This window comes from Helicoverpa armigera, chromosome 26 (assembly GCF_030705265.1).
Source record: "Helicoverpa armigera isolate CAAS_96S chromosome 26, ASM3070526v1, whole genome shotgun sequence".
Taxonomy (NCBI): Eukaryota; Metazoa; Arthropoda; class Insecta; order Lepidoptera; family Noctuidae; genus Helicoverpa; species Helicoverpa armigera.
The window spans coordinates 5,373,547-5,395,809 of NC_087145.1; the positions used below are offsets into that span (position 1 = coordinate 5,373,547).

Below are 22,263 nucleotides of genomic sequence, written 5' to 3' on the forward strand. Positions count from 1 at the left end.
TATAGAAGCTTCTAATTTTCACCATGAAGGTGTAATATCTGTCACCTAACATTATTACAGACTTGAGCGTTGAAGTCTAGATTACAAGCATCGTTCGTCGAGAACTAATTAATGAGCCTGTTGACAGCTTTCTTTCAGGAGAGTTTTTAAATGACGTAATTTTTTTGCAACATGTTTTAGTGAAAGGTATTGAATAGTCTTGTGCCTAGTTATTTTTTTGATCATTGGTAACAGAATTTAGCTTTTGGATGCATGTAATTGAAAAGAAAGATAGACGATCATCAACACATTTAATGTGATTTATTAAAAGCTGAGTGCAAGTATATGTATGTGAACAAAAAGTTTAAAGTAGGTACAATTTTTTTAACATTAAAACAATGTGATGAATTATTACTCATAAGACTGAATCTAGAAATAATACGTAGAATTCAGTTCAAAACAGCATTAATTAGATTAAATATGGTGTAGGCCTGCTGAAACATCTGAAATGAAAAATAAACGGTTTTTTAGTAACTAAATAAAGAAGTTTTCAAAATTACACATATTATAAGACATTAAAAAAAATGCAGAAATATTGATAAAGCCTTACCTCAGTGAGTGCAATGAGACAAAGCGTGGCGAACATAGTCTGCATTGCTATCGGTCGTGAGCTACGAATCAGCAGCAGCAGTATAGTGCTGCGCGCGCGCCGGTTGTATTCCTGCTCCCAGCCACACGTGTATAGTGCTAGACTTACTTCTCTTCCCTGAAATAAATATTAAGGCCCATTTTTATTTTAAAGTTTCTTAAAACAACCTTATCCAAATGACTCTATGGATAAGTTAAAAATTGCGGAATGGACTGAGCTTTAAATATAATGAATCGTGAGGCAGGTTCTGGTAAAACTTAGGTAAATAGGCTTAGGTCTAAATAAGATGCAGAGCACTTGTGAAAACTGAGCTAGTTTCTTGTTATTTGCTAACTTTTATCCGAACTTTTATCGTACCTTCTCTAGAAGCAAGTCGCTGTAGTAACAAGGAGCACTGCTCAATGCTATGCCACTAAGAATAAACGATGAAAACTCCAAACTGAATTCACCGTGTTGCAATCCCTGAAAATGGATAATTGATATGTGAGATAGTTAATTCTTCCCTCTTCGTATTCACCGATTATTGTGAGCACTTAACTGAGGTATTTTCTTATTTTCTTCTTATTATTATTTTGTGTCTACTAAGTCCTAGAGAATTGAAAGGCCTATGTGACATGTAACTTTTAAACGGGTTAAAACCGTTCAGATTCGAATCAAATTAAACTACAGCTGTCCTAGAAACGAAAACCTCTGTCTAAATATATTTATCTCTACTTTACGTTGAGAAAATATTAAGACATAGCTGTGGAATGAGATTTCCAGTATCCAGCCGAAGACAAATTATCCTATCGAGTGATTTATTCACAATCTGACTCACCCAGTTTTCTAGTCCAATAGAACTGTCTACCCACTACATGTTTTGTTCAAAAAAATATAGAAAAAAAACTAAAAATCGATATAAAACCTCATTAATTTGATGTTACAGCTCAATTTTGTCGTCCGGTTGTACTGGGATATTTTTTCGTTGAATCACCGAGAAATAATAGAATGATGTTAAAGTTTGGTGAAGTGCCAACATGATGGAGACTTTGATTTGATACTGAGTTTTAGTGAATGAATTCGTGGAAGCGCGGTTAATGCTATAATTTGATCGGTCGGAACAGAGGACTAGGTGCTTAAACTTGTCTGAGCATTTCAACGAGTTAAAAATTTGAATAAGGTTGAAGAAAGGTTAATTTAGAATCAGTAAGACAGCAGGAAAAAATAGATATGTAGAATAAATAGATCTCAGTGGCGTGCACTTGGAGAGGCCCTTGTGCAGCAGCTGCGATAGGCTGATGATGATGATGAAGACAGCAGGATGAGAGAGTTACTAGGATATCATAAAACAATGTCTAACTGACTCTGTGTCTTTCTCTACGAGATTCAATGTGTACTGAGATTTAACAGATTAGAGTAGCCTGATGTACTGGCGTCTGTGCAAGTCGTGGTTGATGACGGTACAATGAATTCTACTTATTTACTTACATCCATGCTGCGCCGACTCCAAATGAAATTGGGATAAGGGCAGGAGGATGATGATGATGATGATTACTTACATCCAACAAAGCATAGAATGTGACGGGCAGAGCAAGGGCGGACAATTTCAGCGTAGCTTCGTAAAATACTTTGAAGCACTCCTTCACGGTTTCCACGAAACTGTAACATTATACACTTGTTATGTCTTGTTTATTTTGAATCACGGTTTTATTTACTATGTGTAAGAGTTCATTTTAGTTTGGCTGGTTTTCGTTATGTTGTGTAGTTTGTTTGTGAAGGTATGTGTAAAGTCTCTCTTGTTACGATTATTGGTGTTTCTGTTTGTATCTTTGGTTGTAGTTTATGCATTGAGAGGTGAGTTATAATTTTGCTGGTAAGCACCTTCTTTAGCAATTTCGTATCGAAGAGTTAAAGTTAGTCAAGAATATAGGTAGTTTTTCACTTAATTTTCAGTCAGTAGACTGAGCTGGCCAGAAGAATACCAATATTTTTATTTCTGCACTTAAATCAGGGTAATTATCAAAAACACTGGCCTTTCTTGCAGTCATTTCTTCCAGCCTACTCAGACAGACTAACCAAGGATCTTCCAACAAAATTGCAAATTAAACTAAATTTATAATTAATCTAAATGATTTACGTTACATTTATGTACCATTTGGATTATCAAATGGCTTAATTTGTTTTACGATCTGTTCTAATGAACCGTATATTAGAAATGTCCTCAAAATATCAAGAATCATACTTACTTGTACGTGTACTGGAGTAGTTTTACAATGTCATTCAATTTTTCGTTCACATCCTTTGTGTTTGAGGTAAATAAGGTCTCAATTCGCTTCTTTGTGATTTCTAGATGTCCGCAAGCATGTAGCATGAGGACAGGGCCCAAAGGGAGAAAGCTCATGAACACAAATCCAGCATAAACACCATAAGAAAATATAAAGAAGTATATAACAAGATACATAGACAAGTTTTCCTTCCTGCTTTCTATAAAATCTGGGTAGACTAGGTCGTATAAATGGACCAGTCTAGGCTCGCCAATTATAGCGTAGTAGACCATTAAAAGGATGGCTTTAACACTGAATAAACTGCAGGATACTGTGAAAAGTATGAGCCAAACTTTGCAGACTAAAGTTTTCTTGCTGACGTACTCTTGAAAAATCTTTTGTTCGTCGCGAGGTAATCCGGCCGCCATTTTGTAATCATTCTTCATCATATCTAGCAGGTTTTTGATTGAATCCCGATACCATAACATGATGATATTGTTAAGACTGGCGCCAAAATAAGTGAGACTCAGTATCCCATTTTTGCAAGCTTCAGAAAAATCGTCATTGGTAGCATTCAAGTAAGAGTTGTAAATTATGATGATTGCGAGTATCGTGAAAGGACCATAAGTTAAAGAGTAAAGAATGAACCAATTCAAGTTTATTGGGACTTCTGGATGTGTGCCAACAACGCGCATTGGTATTAAGAAAAGTTTGAGTGAATTTTCAAAATTATTTTCCATTTTTACTGCACTCTTGTACGTTGTGGATTTTTATTTGTAAGTAATTCAGCTTGTTAGTATTTGTTCAATCGCTTAAATAGGCGCAACTAATTGATATTTCATTAAGTGGAAGTTTGATTGCGGTTAACCCTTCCTATGTCTTTCTTTATTCATTTTTAACTGAGTAGATATTATTTTAGAATATCCATAATAGTAATGTGAATTCGGCATAGGAAGTGGAAGAGCGTAATTTACTTATTTGTTGTAACTGTAAATTAACAGTTATGGTCCTTTTCCCCATGAAGTTTGCGTGGTCCTATTCCAAGACGTGAGAATTTATAAACATTTTTTGTATAAAGTAGAAATACTCTTATAATTTTGTTTTCAAACTTGCAATTAAAAGACAAACATCGTTAATTCAGTTTATTTATACATCGTCCAACAAAATCAGAGCGATTACGTAATTTTGTTTCTCGGGCACTATTTTTAAGTCTGTTGTATTTCAGGAATGTATCGCGAGTTGAAAATTCCTAGAGGATTTAGTCAAATTGTTTTATGTGAATGTTTGATCGTGAATGCGGGGGAATTTGGGTGTCGTGATGTAATGTTATGTAAAGATAATTAAAGCAGGTTTTTCTATAGAAAACAAAGTTTCAGGAGATCAAAAGTTATAAGATAGACATATTCTGCTACACAGCTATATCCTACTACTTACCATACTTAACATATTATAAACACGAAAGTTTCGTTGTGTGGATGTCAAGTTTGTTATACTTTCACATAATGTGAGGTACATAGCCTAAATTACTTTTATTCGTGTGCGGAAAGTATTTTCTCCAAGACAGGGGAAAACCGCAGACAACAGCACAAACAAACAAATTGTGTTGAGCTTTGACACATATCTTATGATTCTATACACATATTTTATACACATATTATTACTTAATATTTTTGCCATTACTTCTTATCTTTGTGAGACTTTGTCCCTTTACTTTTAAACTAATGCATAAAGGCCTATCGACTCTTCTCCTTAAAAGCCTACAACGTTAATTATTTTAATAACTGCACAATAAACGGTTGCAATAAAAATGAAATGTAATCGGTAACCTTTCTTCGCCGTATTATAAAATTGCTGGGTAATTAAATAAAAAGGTTCTTCAAGTAATTAATAGGTGCCTTTATTTCTGAATTGAAAGTTAATTATTTAATAATGGTAAGATGGAAATGTGCAAGTGATCAAATTAAAAAAAAAATACAGGCACGAAGAGTCATTTTCAAAAACAAGAAATTCAAACAGCCCTATTAGCAGTCCTTTATCAATGATCAAAGGTTTAATTTTGAACTTTTGTTCCTAAACCGATTGATATAGCATGGTTGGGCAAGAATTCATCTACAAAGATGCTGAAAAAGTATTCTTTTAACGGACATTTACGTAAGAAACTGTCGTGGCAAACGGAATAAAATATAAAATAATATGTAGTAGTGTAAAGAAAGCGAATGGATGTTTTAAACATATGAAGTCCAGATTCTTCATTTAGTTCCACATACAATTCATAAGATTGAATATGGCGTATGACTGTTGGAATAGCTGAAAAAAAACGAATTACTAGGCAATAATAATATTTCCAAATATTTAAAGGACATGATATGTGAAGAAGGAACAACAACTAGCCGCAAATAAGACCGAAATATGTTGTATTTCGCAAAATAAAATGCATGATTCAAAACATCTCTGCCGATCCATTCAGAAAATACAAGCGTGAATTTGGATATGTTGATAGGATTTAATAAGAAAAGGAAACATTAATAGATTTAGATTTCTGAACAGTATTAACTGCTTCCCTTATGATCTGAATGATAGTATTGAAACTATTACAACTTCCTGCAAAGTGGGTGGCTTTGCATGAATTTTGCTGACATTGAAATCTGTGAGATTTTGCGAAATTCTTTCGCAGTTCAACAATATTTAATTTTAATGCATCTTCACAACTCATGCTTTTCGTCTCTGAACGCCATGATTCTCATGATTGATTGTGGATTTTTAAAAGATAACCTATTTTGGCAGCTGCATAAAAAGTAGTAGGTAGGTACCAACAAAATAGTAATAGTAGATACCTACAAGTTTTTCAATTGCTCTAGCGGATGAACATAATAAGTTCAAAAGCTTCATACAGGCAGGTTGGACTTTTAAGCATAAGTATAATTTAACAAGAAGGTATTTTTATTCGGGTGCGGGAAGTAGGTCTCTCTGGCTACTTACATCAGTGAGAGCATCTAAGCACATGACTGTAAAAACAGTTTGTATAGCAATAGGTTTGAGTGCATTCTGTAACATCAGCTGCAAAGTCGTGCGTGTGCGCCGGTCGTAGTGTTGCTCCCAGCCGCAAGTGTATAGCGACATGCGTACGTCTTCTCCCTGAGGAAGAATATTATTTATACTTTCGAGAAATCAGCAAGCGGTTAGTGGAGTCCACTCGTGACGAAAAGGCTGGCCTATACTTCGGTCACCTTCTGCCAGCCTTTGGGCATGATCCCCGCTGACAGCGATACGGATGAGTTTTTTGATATATTTATTTATTATTTTTTTAAATAATTAATGTAATAGTCTAAATATTTAAATTATAGACAATAAAAAGTATTTATACAGCGGTTCTTGATATACTCCTTCGCCTGCAAAAATTTTGACATTCATAAATGGGCAAAGAAAAATCTGAGCTCCGAAAATTCGCCAATGTGGAAAGGCAGTTAGAAAGGGTGGGCTGCGGTATTTTTTTAAAGCGTTACTACAAAGATGCGTTTTTGTTAATAAAAGTTTGTCAGTTCCTCCAGCGGCACATTTAGCTAGATAATACATACATATGTAGATGAGGTTCTGATAATTTCCCATCTCATAAAAAGGATAGGTAGAATAGCTTTTAAAAATGCAACTAAAAACATGTACTTATGTATTTTGGGTACTGATTATTTCTATGTAAAATACTCACCTTCTCCATAAGCAAGTCGCTATAGTAACACGGTGAGCCGCTGATCATAACTCCACCAACTATGAAAGTTACGAATTCCACATTCACTTCGCCGCGGTAGAAACCCTGAAAAAAATAATTATACTTTACCTAGAATGGAAAAGCCAGTAAGTCTGACACCAGTCTAACCAAGGGGTATCGGTTGCCCGGGTAACTGAGTTGAGGAGGTCAGATAGGCAGTCGCTTCATGTAAAGCACTGGTAATCTGCTGAATCCGGTTAGACTGGAAGTCGACCCCAACATGGTTCGGAAAAAGGCTCGGAGGATGATGACCTAGAATGGAAAAATTATCTCGATTGCTAATTGTATTTTTTTGCCAGCTAATTCGGGATTTCAAAAGGCAGAAAGTTTGAAGACCAGTGTTATTAAGTGGTATCGTGGGAGGATCACATTTAAAGTTGTTGTATCACTGGTAGTTATAGTTCCATCCTGTTAGACTCAACCAACCCCAACATAATTATGAAAAGGCTAAGCTTGTAAGGTCTGCTGTAATAGTTTCCCATTTAACACAGAATAAATATATATACAACATGTAACGTAATTAACGCACACCCTCAAACACCCCAATTAGAATATTATGTTATAATCATAATACATACACTGAATTTTTAATTTAACATGTATATGCATTGTTATTTTCTAAATTAGTTATACCAAATCTTGGAGAACTTTTTGGTCATACTACTACGCACGCAAATATCACGCCGCGTGCCGCTCGACTCGACACAACATAACGAAACTACGGAAAAAGCCGACAATGCACGAAGTCTTATTACTTGAGTTACGGCCTATTTGAATTTGTTTTGACTGTACAGAGTTAATATGACAATAATTTCCGTAGTTTTAATTATTTTTGGGATAAACAATTACCTATATTAAAAATGATATAAATCGATTCAGTAAACGATTCTGAACAAACTAATTTCAGGATGTGCGTTAATTAAGTTACATGTTGTATAATGTCGGGACACATTTTCACACACGGTCGATTTGGCCCATGCTAAGTTATTAATCAACTTGTGTTATGGGTGCTAATACAACTGATAAACCACATATAGCTACATATATACATATTGTAACACCCAGACCACGGCCAACAAACATGCTCATCCCACAAATGTCGACCGAACCGGGAATCGAACCCGGGACCTCAGGTTCGGCAGTCCGGCATGGCGCCATCGAGGTCATCAGTTATAATAATAATAATCTTAAAGTTCGGTTTACTTAAATGGATATAGTAATATCTTACTTCAAGTACTGCATAGATAGTGATGGGTAGGATAAGCGCAGTGAATTTCAACGTCAGCTCATAACCAATCTTGAAAACTTGCTGAATTCTGTCCACGAAGCTTCAGAAATTGTTTTATGAAACAGAAGAAATATTATTACAATAAAATATTTTTAATTCAGAAATATATTATTTCACAGCTTTTATGACTGACATTTATTAACTTTTTATAATAACCATGTCATATTTAATGCGACAGATTTATAAAAATATTTCTCTATCATTGTGGTGTTTGAAGTTATTATTCTTAGTAGATATAAAAGTTCAAATACAACAAAACTTTCCTCACAGTATGATGATGATGTCCTCCTAGCCGATTATCGGCTACGGCGGCTGTTCTCATTTAAGGAGATCAGCCAATTGCGCAGGACATATTATAGTGCACAAACATTTGCGCAGACACAGGTGCACTCCCTATTCCTTCACTCTCATAACCCGATGGGACGGCAAATCCGACACGACCGGAGAGAGATCAGGCGCAGGACCGACATTTACGTGCTCTCCGATGCACGGGTGTATCAATCACCAACTTCCAGGCTCCGGGCTGCTTTGTGAAAGTCTTCTAAAACCCACAAAGCGATTTCGGCCCGACTCGGGAATCGAACCCGAGACCTCGTGCTCAGCAGCCGCACTTGCGACAGCTAGACCAACGAGGCAGTTATAATTTTAGTGTAATTGAATATTTCAAAGAAAAAGCTTTCCATATTCTGTCTCAAAAACATGCAAAAGGCGTTACCTGTGAACGTACTGTAGATGAAGAATAATACCCTTGAGCTTCTTCCTAATGACCTCATCATCACACTCCACAAACAGGTCATCAATCCTTAACTTCACCAGTACCAACTGGCCACACGCATGCAAAATAAATATCGGACCCAAAGGAACAAATGCCGCATACATTAAGGCCGAATATGCAGAAAATAACAACATTATAGCATACATTAACAAGTACACAAAGATATTATCTCTATTCTCTTCCATTATCGGAGGATATAATACCACTTCGTAGAACGGAACCAATCGGAACTCATTCATACAATAATAGTACAACATAAGACCTAAGTTCTTGAAAAGAAAAATTGCGCAACCCGAAATTGTGAGGAAAAGCCATTGCTTGCAAACCCACAATCCTTGGTTAATATACTTCTTGATCGAATCTCGTTCTTTTGGTGGTAAATCTTTGGAAGTTTGAAAGTCCTTGTTCATATCTGCGATTAATCCAACAAGGGTATTCTGATAGGTCAGCAAAACGCCGTATTGATAAGAAATGACAATATACACGACGAATAGAACGCCATTTTGACAAGTTTGCGTGAAATTGTTAGCTTTTAAATCATGACAGAAGATATTGTAAAGAATTAGAAGAAATGTTAAGGTAAACAGCGAGTGGACGGTGACGAATTGGAGGATCCATTTCTTGTCTCTTGGTATATAAGGATGGGCCCTAGCAAGTCGTAAAGCCGTGGTAGGAATAATGAAAATTTTGTTAAAATCCAATTCCATTTTGGTGAGACTTGTTCGATCTGTTTGGTAGTTTTATGTGTTCTGGTTGAAAATCTGCGCATTTAAATATTGTTGTGGTAAATTACAGACTCTGTAGTTTTAAGTAGAAGACTGCTTCAACCCATGAATTTTATTGAAAATTGTACTAATTTTTTTAATAATTTCTATATAGTAAGCAAAATTGACTGTTTCAGTGGCAATGAAACACTATCTTGTCATTGCATTTATGAGAATTAGAAAAGAAATATTCGGTGACAGAACAGACATCAAAAATATAAAAAGAAATTGCGAAAATTAAAATATAAGTCTATTTATTTTTGGTAGCAAAGTCACAGATTACTAAATAGCTAATACGGCAAAGTACTGTTTTTAAAAAAATATTGTCCTTAAGTTCTTTTTGAAAGAATTAAAGCACTTTTGTTCATTTAACCAATAAATTGTCATCGCTTTAAGCTCAGACAATGTTTTCAGTCTGTAATCAGTGGTTCGCTAATTTACTGCAAAACAGTGCTTACTCATTATCTTAAATATTATGAAATGGCCTTTAAGGTTACTTTCTTGTTTTCAATAGTTAAGTTTTCTTTCTTTGTAATTTAGAAAAGTATTGCTGAATTTATAATTCAGTAAGCAATTTTGAGTAATTTAAGATTTTTACTAGAAGTGAAAGTGGCTTGGGAATAACTTTAAGTTTCACCTCTTTAAAATAAGTGGATACGTTTATGTACACCTATTACCTAATAAATTGTAAATATAGAAAAATATATTATTATGTTAATTCTTAATTTGACAATAAAAAAAATACTGAGGTACAAAAAAATAGAAACAATCTGTAAAAAACATCAATCAAAATACACTGAAAGAACAAAAAATGACCCACTTTTAATAGGTAATATAAACATTACACAAAAAACATAATATGTAATTTATTTTCCAACATGATAAATAGTTTTAAACGGCGCTACTGATGTATGCTATATTATTATATAAACAATTGGCTGGTTTACAGAAAATTTCATAGAACTACAATGCTCGTTACTCTCAATTACTTTCATCCTTCAAATACAGACTAATTTATTGGATGACTGACTACCTTTTTTTTGCATTATTTATTGTGAGATAAACGCTACGCAATTATATTAACATATTTTTTTTTGTATGATGGATAAAATGGGACAGTTTTTTCAGTGTAAATTAGAACTTACCTTGATAAGAAAATTATCATAATCTTTCAAAGAGTCAAGAAATCTCTGGAAGAAAGATAAACTCCTTATTGACCTGCATGCTGAAAATTTTAGTGAAAAAACGCTTATCCCTTACTATATGTAGAAGCATGTAGCATTTATTAAGCTGGAGTTCAATCTTTTCGCGAATTCCAAGGAACTAAAATTCTGAAGTTGTCTCCATACTGAACAGTCCAATGAGTTCAACCGGTTTAGGTAGAAAGCGTGACAGACGGACAAACTAACAGATTTATGATACTAATAAGTCTTCATGATGAATTCGTTTATTTATGAAAACCGATATCCTGTAAGCAAATAGTACTTACGCCATTATTTCGGGCGTTAACGAAATTTTCATCTTACGCCGGTTTTATTTTTAGTAGTGTGTTAGTTTTCGACATAGCACCATGTTTTGTGGCAATGCAGGACGCTTAGTTTGAACCTTACCAGTTTTTAGTTCAGTGCTTATAATTGTGACCTAATTGTTTGGGAACTTTATAGATATTTGGTGAGTCATTTTTTTGGCATTTAAGTGTATTTCAAGTTGGATAAAAGTTTGACTTTATTACTCGTCTAGTGTTTTAGATAATATAATAATGAAAGCACTTTGTGAGTACCGTGTGGTTTTATTCATTGATTTTCTTTTTATTAATTAGTGTCTAAATCAGACTGAAGGTTTACTTGCATTCTGAATGTACTCCTAATTTTTAGATGTATTTAAATAACAACCAACATAATACTTTTTTTAATGATAGGATTTTTGTATTTAATGATGGGATTTTTTATTATTTATCCATATGCTTAATACATTATAGTGCTTCACATTACGTAGTGCCTCCGTTGCTACAAAAAGCTTGAAAATCATTTAAAGACGTCAACACTAATGAAGCAACAATAAAAAAAAACTATTTTCTGAAACTTAGACAAATGAGCCGAGAAAAAGTAAACAATAAAAATAATATGGCACCTGTCACTAGCTGTCAAATTATTACGTTCGACTGACAAGCGCCTGTCAAAGGTGGAAAGAAATTAAAAGTGTCAAAATACCTGTATTTTTTTCTTACGCTGCTTTTCAGAACTGATATTTTGAAATAAATCGAATATTTCAGTTCATTTCCAAAGAGTTGTAAGGAAACTACAATCGAGTAGGTATTTTCTTAACGTATGTCAAAATCACATTTAGTTATTATGAACTTATATAAAAGATAAACGTCTAAAGTACTCACATGTGTATTCACCCCGGACGGTTTGAATTTAGATATGTAGGTATATTTTTTTTTATAGGTAGAATAGAATAATTTATAAAGTTGAAGTTTGCTAGTTTGTTTGCTTGAACGCGCTAACCCCAGATGCAGATAACCCATAGTTACTTCGAGGAAGAACTGTACTTTAGTCTACTTTCTATCTGGGAGCGCGAAGTAGTTTTTACCTGGAGACGGGCATTGGGCAGAAGCTTATCTGTTATACTATAATACAAAAAAGAAGTCATATTTTAATATGCTTTATGATCAGTTTCTTCCTCTTCATAAAAATTACCTACATATACATAATTACATCTGTAACCACCTACGCCCTCACTCAATCTTCAACCTTGAAATCCCAGCCCCGGAAACCTACATCCCGTGACCTTGGCTTCAAGGCCTCTAGACCTCGCGTCCTTGCCACAAGGTTACTCCCGGAGCTCAGACCTTGAGCAAGGACGCGGCCTTCTTCCGCGGCCTCGATCCAAGGACAGTCCTTGAGGAAACCTTGTCTTTAAAGGTCAATGTAAAGGCCTGGTTTATGAAGGACAGTATCAGATGGGTCGATGGCGTACGTCATCGGTGAACTTGTTGAAGGTCATTTGTTGTGACCTTGACCTTGAACTTAATGGAAGCTCTTTACGTTTTGTGTCAGGTGGTGTTTTAGGAAGACTTTTTAATGAGTTTCTGTTTGATATTTTGAAGTTTAGATTCTAGTAGCCTGTATTTTTCTGATTCCTAGATTTTTAAAAAAATACTTATAAGACACCTCTCTCTCTTAACTGTAGGTATTAGACCTTGTTATGAGTGGAATTAACAGATTTATCACAGCTATAAATTAGTCAACTAGACTTAACTAATTAATTACCTACTTCTGTCACATATCAATTTCAAAGAAAAAATTACTTTGTACGAAAACATTACTGTGTCCTAATTAAAAAATCAACGCAATTATTTTTAAGACTGATTAATTGAAATGATTCATGTAATTTATAGAACCAAAGAACTCGATATAAATTGTATAAGATAAATTAAACAATTGACATTCCTATCTACAATCAAACTGGAGAATTTGCATAAATTATTCAAAAAAAAAAGAAAAACTGTTTAATTCAGACAGCAACATTTCCGCAATAAAATTCCGTTTTCAAAAATAAAGCAAAGTAAGATGGCGGCCATAAAAACCGTTAAAACAAATGCTTTCGGATTTATCGTTGATGTTTTAATTTGCTGGTAATGTAAGCAAAATTGCGAATCGTGCGCACGTGGATTATAACCATTTGCATGGACGGATTGGTGAGATCTTTTGTTTCTGTATCGAAAACTGTTTACAATTCAACGTTAGTTTAATTAAGTACTAGTTGAGTGCAGAAAATACAAATAAAGCCATAACACATGATATACATAGATTTGCTCGGATGCTGAAGGGAATACCTTCATCTACGAGTATACGAATAATAATACAAAGCTGAAGACTTTGTTTGCTTGAAGACGCTAATTGTTCCGGTTTGAAAAAATATATTTTAGTTTTAGGTACATGCGATAATGTGATAGTGCATGTCCCGATTCCGGGTGAAATTGCTCGCAAAAGTTAGTTTTTGTATCAAAATCAAATCATTTTTACGAGCCTACTTAATGGAGAAGGCTTAAAGTCTATAGCTGAGGTGATGACGATGGAGAAAAGCTCTGAAAAACGTTCTTTACATTTAATTGGTCCAACCGTGACAGGGTTACAATTTAACACACAAACATACAGACGCATATTTCTGTTAGGAAGCCTTTTACTACTCCCATTGCATACCAGCGAAACTATCTACATATTTACACAACCTATAAAGATTATAGTTTTTTTACATCCAGATGTTTTAGACATTTTATCACTAGACGGTTTGGCTAGCACAAATATGTTTTTGTATATGTAGGTCTGCCTATGTATGATTGTTATTCGCAGTTTCTTGCACTGCTATAAATTTACTTTAGATGTATGTATTTCAATATACACAGAATGGTATACAGGTATGCCTGCATATTTTTGGCTTCGTAAATATTACTCATTCAAGGCTCAATCCGAGTGTTGTATCTTCAATATTTGTGAGTCACTTTTGAGCTTTTGTTCACGCCGATGCTCATATTTCTTCCTCACAAAACATAGTCAATATAAGATTCTAAAAGTATGTATAATTATTTTATAGCCTGAAATAACAAAGATCTACTAGGTACTTATATTGCTAAGAAGTTATCGAAGATATGATAGCCTTTATTTAACATCGTTTTCGAAGCACGGAAAAGTTTAAATAATTTAAGCAAAAAGGGTGTATGCTTGAATGTTACTGTGCACTAATATAGCTTAGGTATATATCAAAATAACATATAGGTAGACTAATTTTATGCTCGTGCGAGAAGGAGCTCTATCGGGCCGCGGGTGAAACCGCGGAGGCTACTGCGAAATAAATAGTAAACTCATAAATAACAGAGTCGAGAACTAGGTCCCACACAATTAACAGTAAAACAATTAATGAATATCGGAACGCAAAACGCTCAATTGGCCAGCTTAACAACGATATTCAAGCTGTCAATCACGTAGACTTGGCATCTTGCCAGCCGCTGTCAGCGCCACTCAAACCTGATGTACCACACCCGAGGGTTATTGAATTGGAATCCAATGGGTTTGAGGATAAAGGATAGGAAGTCGATGTTAAATAATGATTGATGTATTATTGGTTTTGGTTGTGCTCGTAGTATGTGTAAGTATACCTAAATCGTCATTGTGAGTCATTCCATCTAGGTATTGGTTGAAGTTTTGTGTAGTATTTGTGTAGAAGACCTTGTTTTAATAATGTTTTCATCATTTTTGAATAAATGCCTCTTTTAATAAAGAAAGGACAAGAGTACATTAGTGATTGCAGACTCATGATATTATAATAGTGGATTTCAGAATGTTCGGTTTTGCAGTGGCAGACAACTTTTAAAAATTAACTTGCATCGACATTAAATGCAATGAATACATAGAATCATTACGGTGGCAGTATAAGCTTAGTAACAAATTGTTATTTACAGACACGATCGTTTATCGTTTTATCCAATAATATTTAATTCTCTGATACTAAAAACAATTGAACGCTTAAATCAATAATTTAATCACCATAGCAACCACCAAACGCTTTCTAAATCAAACAAACATGTATCATTGTAACACTTCTAGACTTGCAGTGATCTGCGACCGGCGCGCGCGCACCCATCCGTGTAATGATTAATATCGAGCTTTGTTAATCTTGTACAAGCGGTGATCTAGTGACATTTTTGAAATAACAATTAGATACAAGGCGTAGTAGTGTAAGATATAAATAAAGTCTTCGGTAGTTGTTTCGATAATATTAAGGTATTTAAATCATTAAAGAAATCAATATTATAAAGCTGAAAAGTTTTTTTGTTTATTTGCTTGAACGCGCTGATATCAGGAATTACTGGTCGGATTTTCGTTAAGTGATAGATAGTTCCTTTATCGATGAAGGCTTTAAGCTTTTTATGATGCGGGTGAAACCGCTAGTTTGGAGCTGGTTAAAGTTTAGCCAAAATATTTGCAGCAATATTTTTTCCGCAAGCGGTTTAACCCGAATCCAACTGGGAATAACTGCATGCAATAAAACATAGTCTAGATTATAGCTCAATAAATAAATGGGCTTTCTAACACTGAAAGATGTTTCCAAATCAGTCGAGTAGTTCATATAAAACAATACTTACAACGTAAAGCTGAAGATCTTCTCTGCTGTTGCTAACAATCTTTATTACTTTCACATCAAAAACGTCTTCTGAAACAAAACAACTAAGTAACCTAAATTTTGTATGTAATTTGATCACCCGACATCTCGAGCGAAACTCTAAAAATAACAATATCAAACAAATTGTTGACTAAAATAAAATAGCCGATTTATAAAACGAGTTGAACGATCTCTGCTTGACCAAGGTTTTTCATAAAATATACGGTTTTATGAATGAAATGTTTTCAAAATAAATTCTTTTAATAAGTAGCTGTTTGGTTCACGCAATATTGTAACTACTTTTCATGGAGTCCCTGAAAAATATATGTCATTTATTTAAAAAAAAGATTTGTAAAACAATATATCACTGTAAAAATATATTGCACATATTTTTGTTTTACTCAGACAAAATTGAATTAATTTCTTAATTATAGCAGTTCAGATTTAAATGTTACTACATAGTGTATAGAGCCTGAAAAAGGACATATACTACTTTTTAACCGGGTGGAGGAAGAAATTAGGTACTAGCTAATTCTCTCAGAAAATAGCTGCTATTGAAGAAAAAACCCCACTGACAGTGATGAATAGGAAAGTAATCGAAAATCTTTCCCAAGACCTTTCATGAAATTTTTTTGAAAATAACTATCAACTGATGCAGCTAGTTTGCCTTGACACGAAATAATAGAATTTCCTTAGGAATGCGCTCATTGTCGAGTCAGAAGCAAGTCAGAAGTAATAAAATCTAATAATAAACAGATCACAGGATTTGGTAGACCACTGCATTGCACAATACGTCGTTAATGCCAGGAAATTCGCGTAAAACTTGCTATAGTAATAAGTAATATAAATAATTCGGGCATTTATGATAGTAAAACGCTTTATGTTATAAAATTTTATGTAAGTATTAATTAATTTGGTCGAGACCTTTATTAAAATCCAATACATGCATTGCAAAAGACATTTTACAGTGGAACAATTCAGATTTTTTCAGTAGTCAAAAATAATGAACCGATTTAAATGAAATTCGGTACACATGTAGGTAGTCTACAGCCTGAGAGAGCCTGAGGATTTGCTGCTTTTTATTTCGCTTCAGAAAGTAGTTTCGTCCGAACGTGGTTTGAACCGCGTGCAACAGCCAATAGACCATAATTATAAGAATACAGCTGTAGAACTAAGTATATATCTAAAATAATTGTGTTTTGTCTTCTTCTTATCAAGTGAGCTGCAGGTTTAATCACCCAACAAGCTCTAGTGTCAGAGTTTTCTCAAATCCACCTCAATGGCCTCCGCCGCAGAATTATAACAACGACTACTACTGAGTATCATTCTAGGGCGCCGGCTTTACCTTCGTGCCCTCCCAAGCGTAGTAAGTACAATCAACTGAAATATGTGACGTACAAATTACGAACACAATAACAACGAAAGCAATAAAACGAGCTATACTAATTACGAGCCGTCAAAACGACTAGTTTCTGAGGTTATTAGTACACGACAAACGTAGTACGCCAACAGTTGTAGTGGTTGCTTTACGTGTGACATAAGTAGATGGTAATATGTAGGCATAGTCTAATATAAAAAAGGGGAATATGTTATAAGTAATGTTTCTACTGTAAGGCTCCAAAACTACAGATCCGATTTGAAAAATTCTTTCACTCTTGGGTAGCTAAACTGTCCCCGAGTAGGTACCTAGTTCCAGGGGTCCCGGGCGAAACTTAGGAACACAATTAGTACTCAATAAATTTTAATAACTACTTAGAAGTAACTACTCCGTATTCAGAGATAAAACGCCTATAGCCTTCATCGATATAATATGGACTATCTAACAAACTTTTTTCAACTCTGTCCAATACATAGATACCTGAGATGAAAACAGAGGAACTCTTCAGTTTTACATGGGTATATTGCATATTTAAAGTAATGAAAGTAGTGATAAAATCGCAATACATATAGGTAATCATCAAATAAATATTTTCTGAGGAATTTGCACTACTAACATTGATGTGTATTGAAATCTGCCAGACGGTAGAGCCCAGCTGTAAAAACAAAGAACACCAGAACTGTTTATTTTGGTGCAAGAAACTATTTTGATAAAATATCTCGATAAGTATTGGATAAATATTAGTACACTATCAGTTACCATGTACATTTATAATTTACATAATATTCGATTTCATTTGTATTTATCATTTAAGCAGATTGTTAATTGAATACTTAATTATCTGATTTTTAAATTATGCTTTTTCAATTACGTAAAGTGACAAAATTAGTCTTAAACCTAAATTATTTTATAAAGATTAAAAACGTTATACCGACAGTATTATAACATTTTTATGATGTAACATTAACTTTTAATAAATTACTAGACATGACAAAATTATCGTTACTAACGCCATCTCTTGCCGAATAGCCAAACCACTTGGCATACAATCGATGCGTACAGCGCCATCTCTTATCACAGCTTCGAACTACCGAGTGTTGTAATTTTCGAAAATCTCGCGCAGAAACCGACGCAGGCGCTTTGCAAGCGGCGCGTTTATTTTTGCGTCTATCCGACGTGAACTTGGGGCTGTACGAAAATAGTCCCGAGTTTGACATATGGTGGAAACATGTAGTTTTTATTTTGAATATCGCCTCGCGAATTTAATTTTATTTATCATAAACCTGTGCTCCTATAGATGACAGTAGAAATGGATCCGGGGTAAATATTCTGACCGGCTTCTCTTGCATGATTGCTATAACATTTTCAAAAGGCGTTGGTCGTGAATGTTTTGATTCGTCATAACCTCACACTGTGTTTTTCTTGCATTTTTTTCTGGTTTAATGGGGATCTGCTTTATATTTAGAGTTTAACAAGTTTACAGTTTTACTTTCGCTTCAGATATAAATTCTGCTGGAGAAGTTGTGAATGAAACAACGTTGTTGAATGAAATTGCTCGACTATTTCTTATCACTAGTCCACTTAGGTCTTCTAATAGAAAAAGCCTTATACTGTTTAGATCACTGTACAACTAAATATGGGTCTTCAATTCGTAATAGTTCACCAGTTTCAATAGAGCAAGGTCACAAGGAGTAGGTCGACTAAAGAGTTTCTTTTAATAAACGCGGCAAAAATAACTTCGCGCTTTACTTAAATATACATAAATGTTTCAATGTCTTGTAATAAGTAGCTCATCCAATCCAATGGGTACCAATTATCATATCTATAAGTCTAATTTCAGTAACAAATATCAAATACCTCACAAAACGATCCAAAAACGAGATTTTTTAGAAAAGGTTTATGCTTAAACCCCTGAAAGGCTCATGGACACATATATTCAAATTCCACAGTAATCAAATTACTCTTAATAGTCTGCCTCTGTCTACAACACACCAATGAGATTTGATCCACCCTTAGAATTCTGTTATATTATTCTACAAAGAGAGCTCTTGTCATGGAATCGAATCAACTTCATCATCATCTCTAAGGCATTTACTGATTGATCTATGTTTCTCCATTTCAGAGGCAGTTCCAGTAGGCTGGGTGATCAGCGTGACCCACACTGGTACATCGACTCGGCGTACGCATCATCACTCAAAGTTTCTCTACGTTTACCTACACGACAGTTCTTAGAAGGTTAGTAGAGCCTGCCTTTGAATTAAAATCTAAGTAAAAATATGTATATTAAATTGATTCACATTCCAATAAAATTCAAATTGATTACCAATTATTTGTACAAAATGGTCTACAGAAATGTTTTCGCCGGTTTTCGAACTTGCAACTTGCTCAGCACAAAAAATCCTGAGTAGATGTGAATGATGAACAATATACACCTGCATTTTCAGACTTCTACCATCCGTGGTTCCGTCAAAGTGATATCAGGAGATATATATTCGGTATGCAAGATTGCCCTCCTGCATTCATTGCAATCAAAGATTACAAAATGACTTTGACTGCATTGTATTTGTCGTTTTCCTGGTTCTTTGTGCGTTGTTTCCATGTTAATGAGTGTATTGCATATAATCGATACATTGATTTATGTGTTTGTTCATTTATTTGTGTCCGTCCTTTGTGTGATTTATTTTGATAAATTGTTAATTTGTAATGCGCATTAGTCAATTTCGGATTGTTTTATTATGCGAGTTGAATTGAGCGCCATCTGTTGATTTTGTGTGGAACTAAGAAGAGTGACGGTCTTGTGTTAAAGCAACGCCGCGTGTAGGTGGTTTATCCACCGAACGCTAGGTGGCGTTGTTGTCAACAGCATGTTTTCATTTTCCATGAATATGATTTTCAAATGTTTTTTCCTCTATTTATAACAACGTTACATTTCACGTACTTTTTGTGGTTGACTTGTAACTGAAATTATTGAAATTCTATCTCATTCCAGAGAGTGTGAACTATACTATTATACTGATTAATTCCCATTAATTAATATAAAAAGACGACGTACTAACGAGCTGTAATATTTTAACCAGTTAAGTGTCCCTTAGATAAAAATAATTCCACGTTAGAAAAAGTGGCGTTAACGCGAATTTATGTCTGATATTTATATTTATTCGGTTTGACGCCAACATATTATGTTTTATGAGAGCAGGTGTTGCAGACTTTATATATAATATAATGATTATGAAAACTGTCTTACTGCGTGACTAGTTTTTACAAGGAATTTCGTAGTTTCATTAGCAATATCCCACGAAACTATCTCGAATCTGCATTATTATTAAATAAACGATTAAATATAAACATAATATAGACTAAATGTCATATACGAAGCTTGTATGAACGTTTTAAATAAGATAGCTTTTTTTAATGTAGGTTTAATATTTAGACAAAGGTACCTATTTATTTGACCAAAACTTACACCCTTGTCCAATCACAATTTCTTTGATAATAAACCTTCGAACTTTCAACCAAAAAACCTTAGGGTGCGTCTTCTAGGGCCGTTTGCGAGTTGTGGGCGTGCATTTTTGTTTTCGGCTTGGAGTTTGCGCTAAAGAGGCGCACCAAACCATAGCCGTGACTGCACGCGCGAAGTGAGCAAACAGCTCGCGAGCGCAGCATTCGCGGCACATTCGCCAGATGTGGACGCACCCTTAGATTTAATCAAACTTTTTTTAGTTTCAAGAGAGAACGTCACAGAACATCTTAATGATGACACTTCCTCTGCTAATAGACATTAACGACGCGAGTGTTGCCACTATTTTATAATTAACCACGTTGGGATAGTCGCGGATGGTCAGGGGATAGTTGCCTGCACAACTATTTAGATAGATTGGATAGAAACACGATACTCATATATTATTTTTCTATACCTATATAGGTACTTAACTAGCTGTTTCCCGCGTACCTACCTAAAGAATTCTTAAATCGGTCCAGAAGTTTCTAAGATTTAGTGCAAACAAACAAACTCTTTAAATTATAGAAGGTTCAGATGAGTTTCAACAAAATTAAAAGATTCGTAATTTATGATGATTTAAAAAATTGTGAAATGGGTCTCATGGTCTTATTTTAACGTCAACATAGATTAAAAGCCTAGAGAAAGATTATTCTAGACAGTCTGGTATTCCGACGACACGGTCCAATCTGTCGTCGATTTGTAATTAAATAATTTGTGATCGTTACACTATTTAAAATGTATAATTTGTCATCGGTAATGAAGGTTGACCACCGGATATCCGGAGAGATTTTCAAAAATGTTAATTTGTTATGCGTTTGCGCAGCACTTCTACACAACTGTAGATGTAGGTCTTGCAATGATATACATGCATACTACAATTTTGTTAAGTAGGTATTGTAGCGATATTTTGTTAAAAGTTCCGAAATCACAGATGACTAAATAGTCTTAAGACCAATTAGCCCCAAATAAATTAGGTTATTTCTTAAGCCAATTTACTTGGGGGTCGCCGAAGCATATTTTCTTCGTCCATACTGACTTCAGTATATTTAAAATGGTATGCGCAAGACGTCAACTTTTTGATGCTAACAACTATAGTGCTGAAGTTATTTGCCGACGAAAAGTTTTCAGTGTTCAACCATTATTTCAGTATGCAATTTTTCAATGCAAAGTTAATAAAACGCATGAAAACAGTCCAATATATTTTCTTCAAACTTGTTTTCTAAATAAAATGATGATAGATCTTGTTATTTGCTGTTGACAGTGTAATATGGCGCCTTCTCACAAAAATGTGTAGAAAACACGAAACACAAGAGATTATTACGACGACAGATATTTAACGAGTTGTTGAATGATACGGCCTAAGTTTATAAAAGACTATCTTTTTCCAGTGGTTTCATACGCGTCCTGTGGAACCTACCTTGTTACCTACCATACTTACAAGGATGAAATGTAGACTATGCCACTCGGGGATAGTGTAGCTTCTGAGCAGTGAAAGTGTTTTTCAAATCGTATCGGTAGCTTCGGAATTCTTAGGATGCAAATAAAGATACAAAATTTACATCCCAAATCACCATAAACTAACTCAAAGCCCTTTGATAAGACTGGTTGTCCGACTTTCTGGCTTTTGGTTATCCGTAACGTATAGTTATCGGCACGGATATTGAGCCCTCGGCGGAAGAGTGGGGATCGCTTTGCGCACTGTACACTTAAGGCAAAAAGCCAATAAATCACTTCTGCGCAGGTGAAGGTCAGGGCTCAATATC

The 22,263-nt window shown here is 34.5% G+C and overlaps 3 protein-coding genes across 11 annotated transcripts in view; 1 reads left to right on the top strand and 2 right to left on the bottom strand.

The window, feature by feature from the left end:
- Positions 1–22,263, top strand: part of LOC110375042 (filamin-A) — a 307,158-nt gene that overhangs the window by 240,736 nt on the left and 44,159 nt on the right. For 2 of the 9 annotated variants that reach the window (XM_064041782.1, XM_064041780.1), the window contains exons 2-3: positions 19,124–19,236; positions 19,446–19,496. Coding sequence is in view for 3 of the 9 variants with exons in the window: in XM_064041774.1 (XP_063897844.1) it covers positions 18,299–18,321; positions 19,124–19,236; positions 19,446–19,496 (187 nt within the window). In the remaining 6 variants the exon portion in view is untranslated. Of the gene's footprint in view, positions 1–10,982; positions 11,133–18,162; positions 18,322–19,123; positions 19,237–19,445; positions 19,497–22,263 lie in introns of those variants that run through there. The other 7 variants (XM_064041777.1, XM_064041781.1, XM_064041774.1 and 4 more) reach the window with 6 other exon arrangements.
- On the bottom strand, positions 429–3,624 carry LOC110375058 (uncharacterized). The gene is made up of 5 exons (XM_021333029.3): positions 2,854–3,624; positions 2,167–2,266; positions 986–1,090; positions 590–745; positions 429–482 (listed from the first exon to the last, which is right to left on the bottom strand). Exons 1-5 carry the CDS (start codon positions 3,609–3,611, stop codon positions 429–431), a joined length of 1,173 nt encoding a protein of 390 aa, XP_021188704.3. The 5' UTR covers positions 3,612–3,624.
- On the bottom strand, positions 5,125–9,404 carry LOC110375040 (uncharacterized). Its single transcript, XM_049849574.2, has 5 exons — positions 8,638–9,404; positions 7,863–7,962; positions 6,575–6,679; positions 5,851–6,006; positions 5,125–5,178 (listed from the first exon to the last, which is right to left on the bottom strand). The coding sequence occupies exons 1-5, from the start codon at positions 9,402–9,404 to the stop codon at positions 5,125–5,127; spliced, it is 1,182 nt and encodes a 393-aa protein (XP_049705531.2).

Bases quoted from the DNA above. Each gene is read 5' to 3' on its own strand.
- LOC110375058 (XM_021333029.3), bottom strand. From the start codon at position 3,611: ATGGAAAATAATTTTGAAAATTCACTCAAACTTTTCTTAATACCAATG. The intron at 1,091-2,166 runs GTAAGTAATCAT...ATCCATTTTCAG, and splicing joins CATTCTATGCTTTGTTGGAT to GGATTGCAACACGGTGAATT. The intron at 746-985 runs GTACGATAAAAG...TATTTATTTCAG, and splicing joins GCGACTTGCTTCTAGAGAAG to GGAAGAGAAGTAAGTCTAGC.
- LOC110375040 (XM_049849574.2), bottom strand. From the start codon at position 9,404: ATGGAATTGGATTTTAACAAAATTTTCATTATTCCTACCACGGCTTTA. The intron at 6,007-6,574 runs GTGAGTATTTTA...ATTCTTCCTCAG, and splicing joins GCGACTTGCTTATGGAGAAG to GGAGAAGACGTACGCATGTC. The intron at 5,179-5,850 runs GTAAGTAGCCAG...GTTTTTTTTCAG, and splicing joins GCTTAGATGCTCTCACTGAT to CTATTCCAACAGTCATACGC.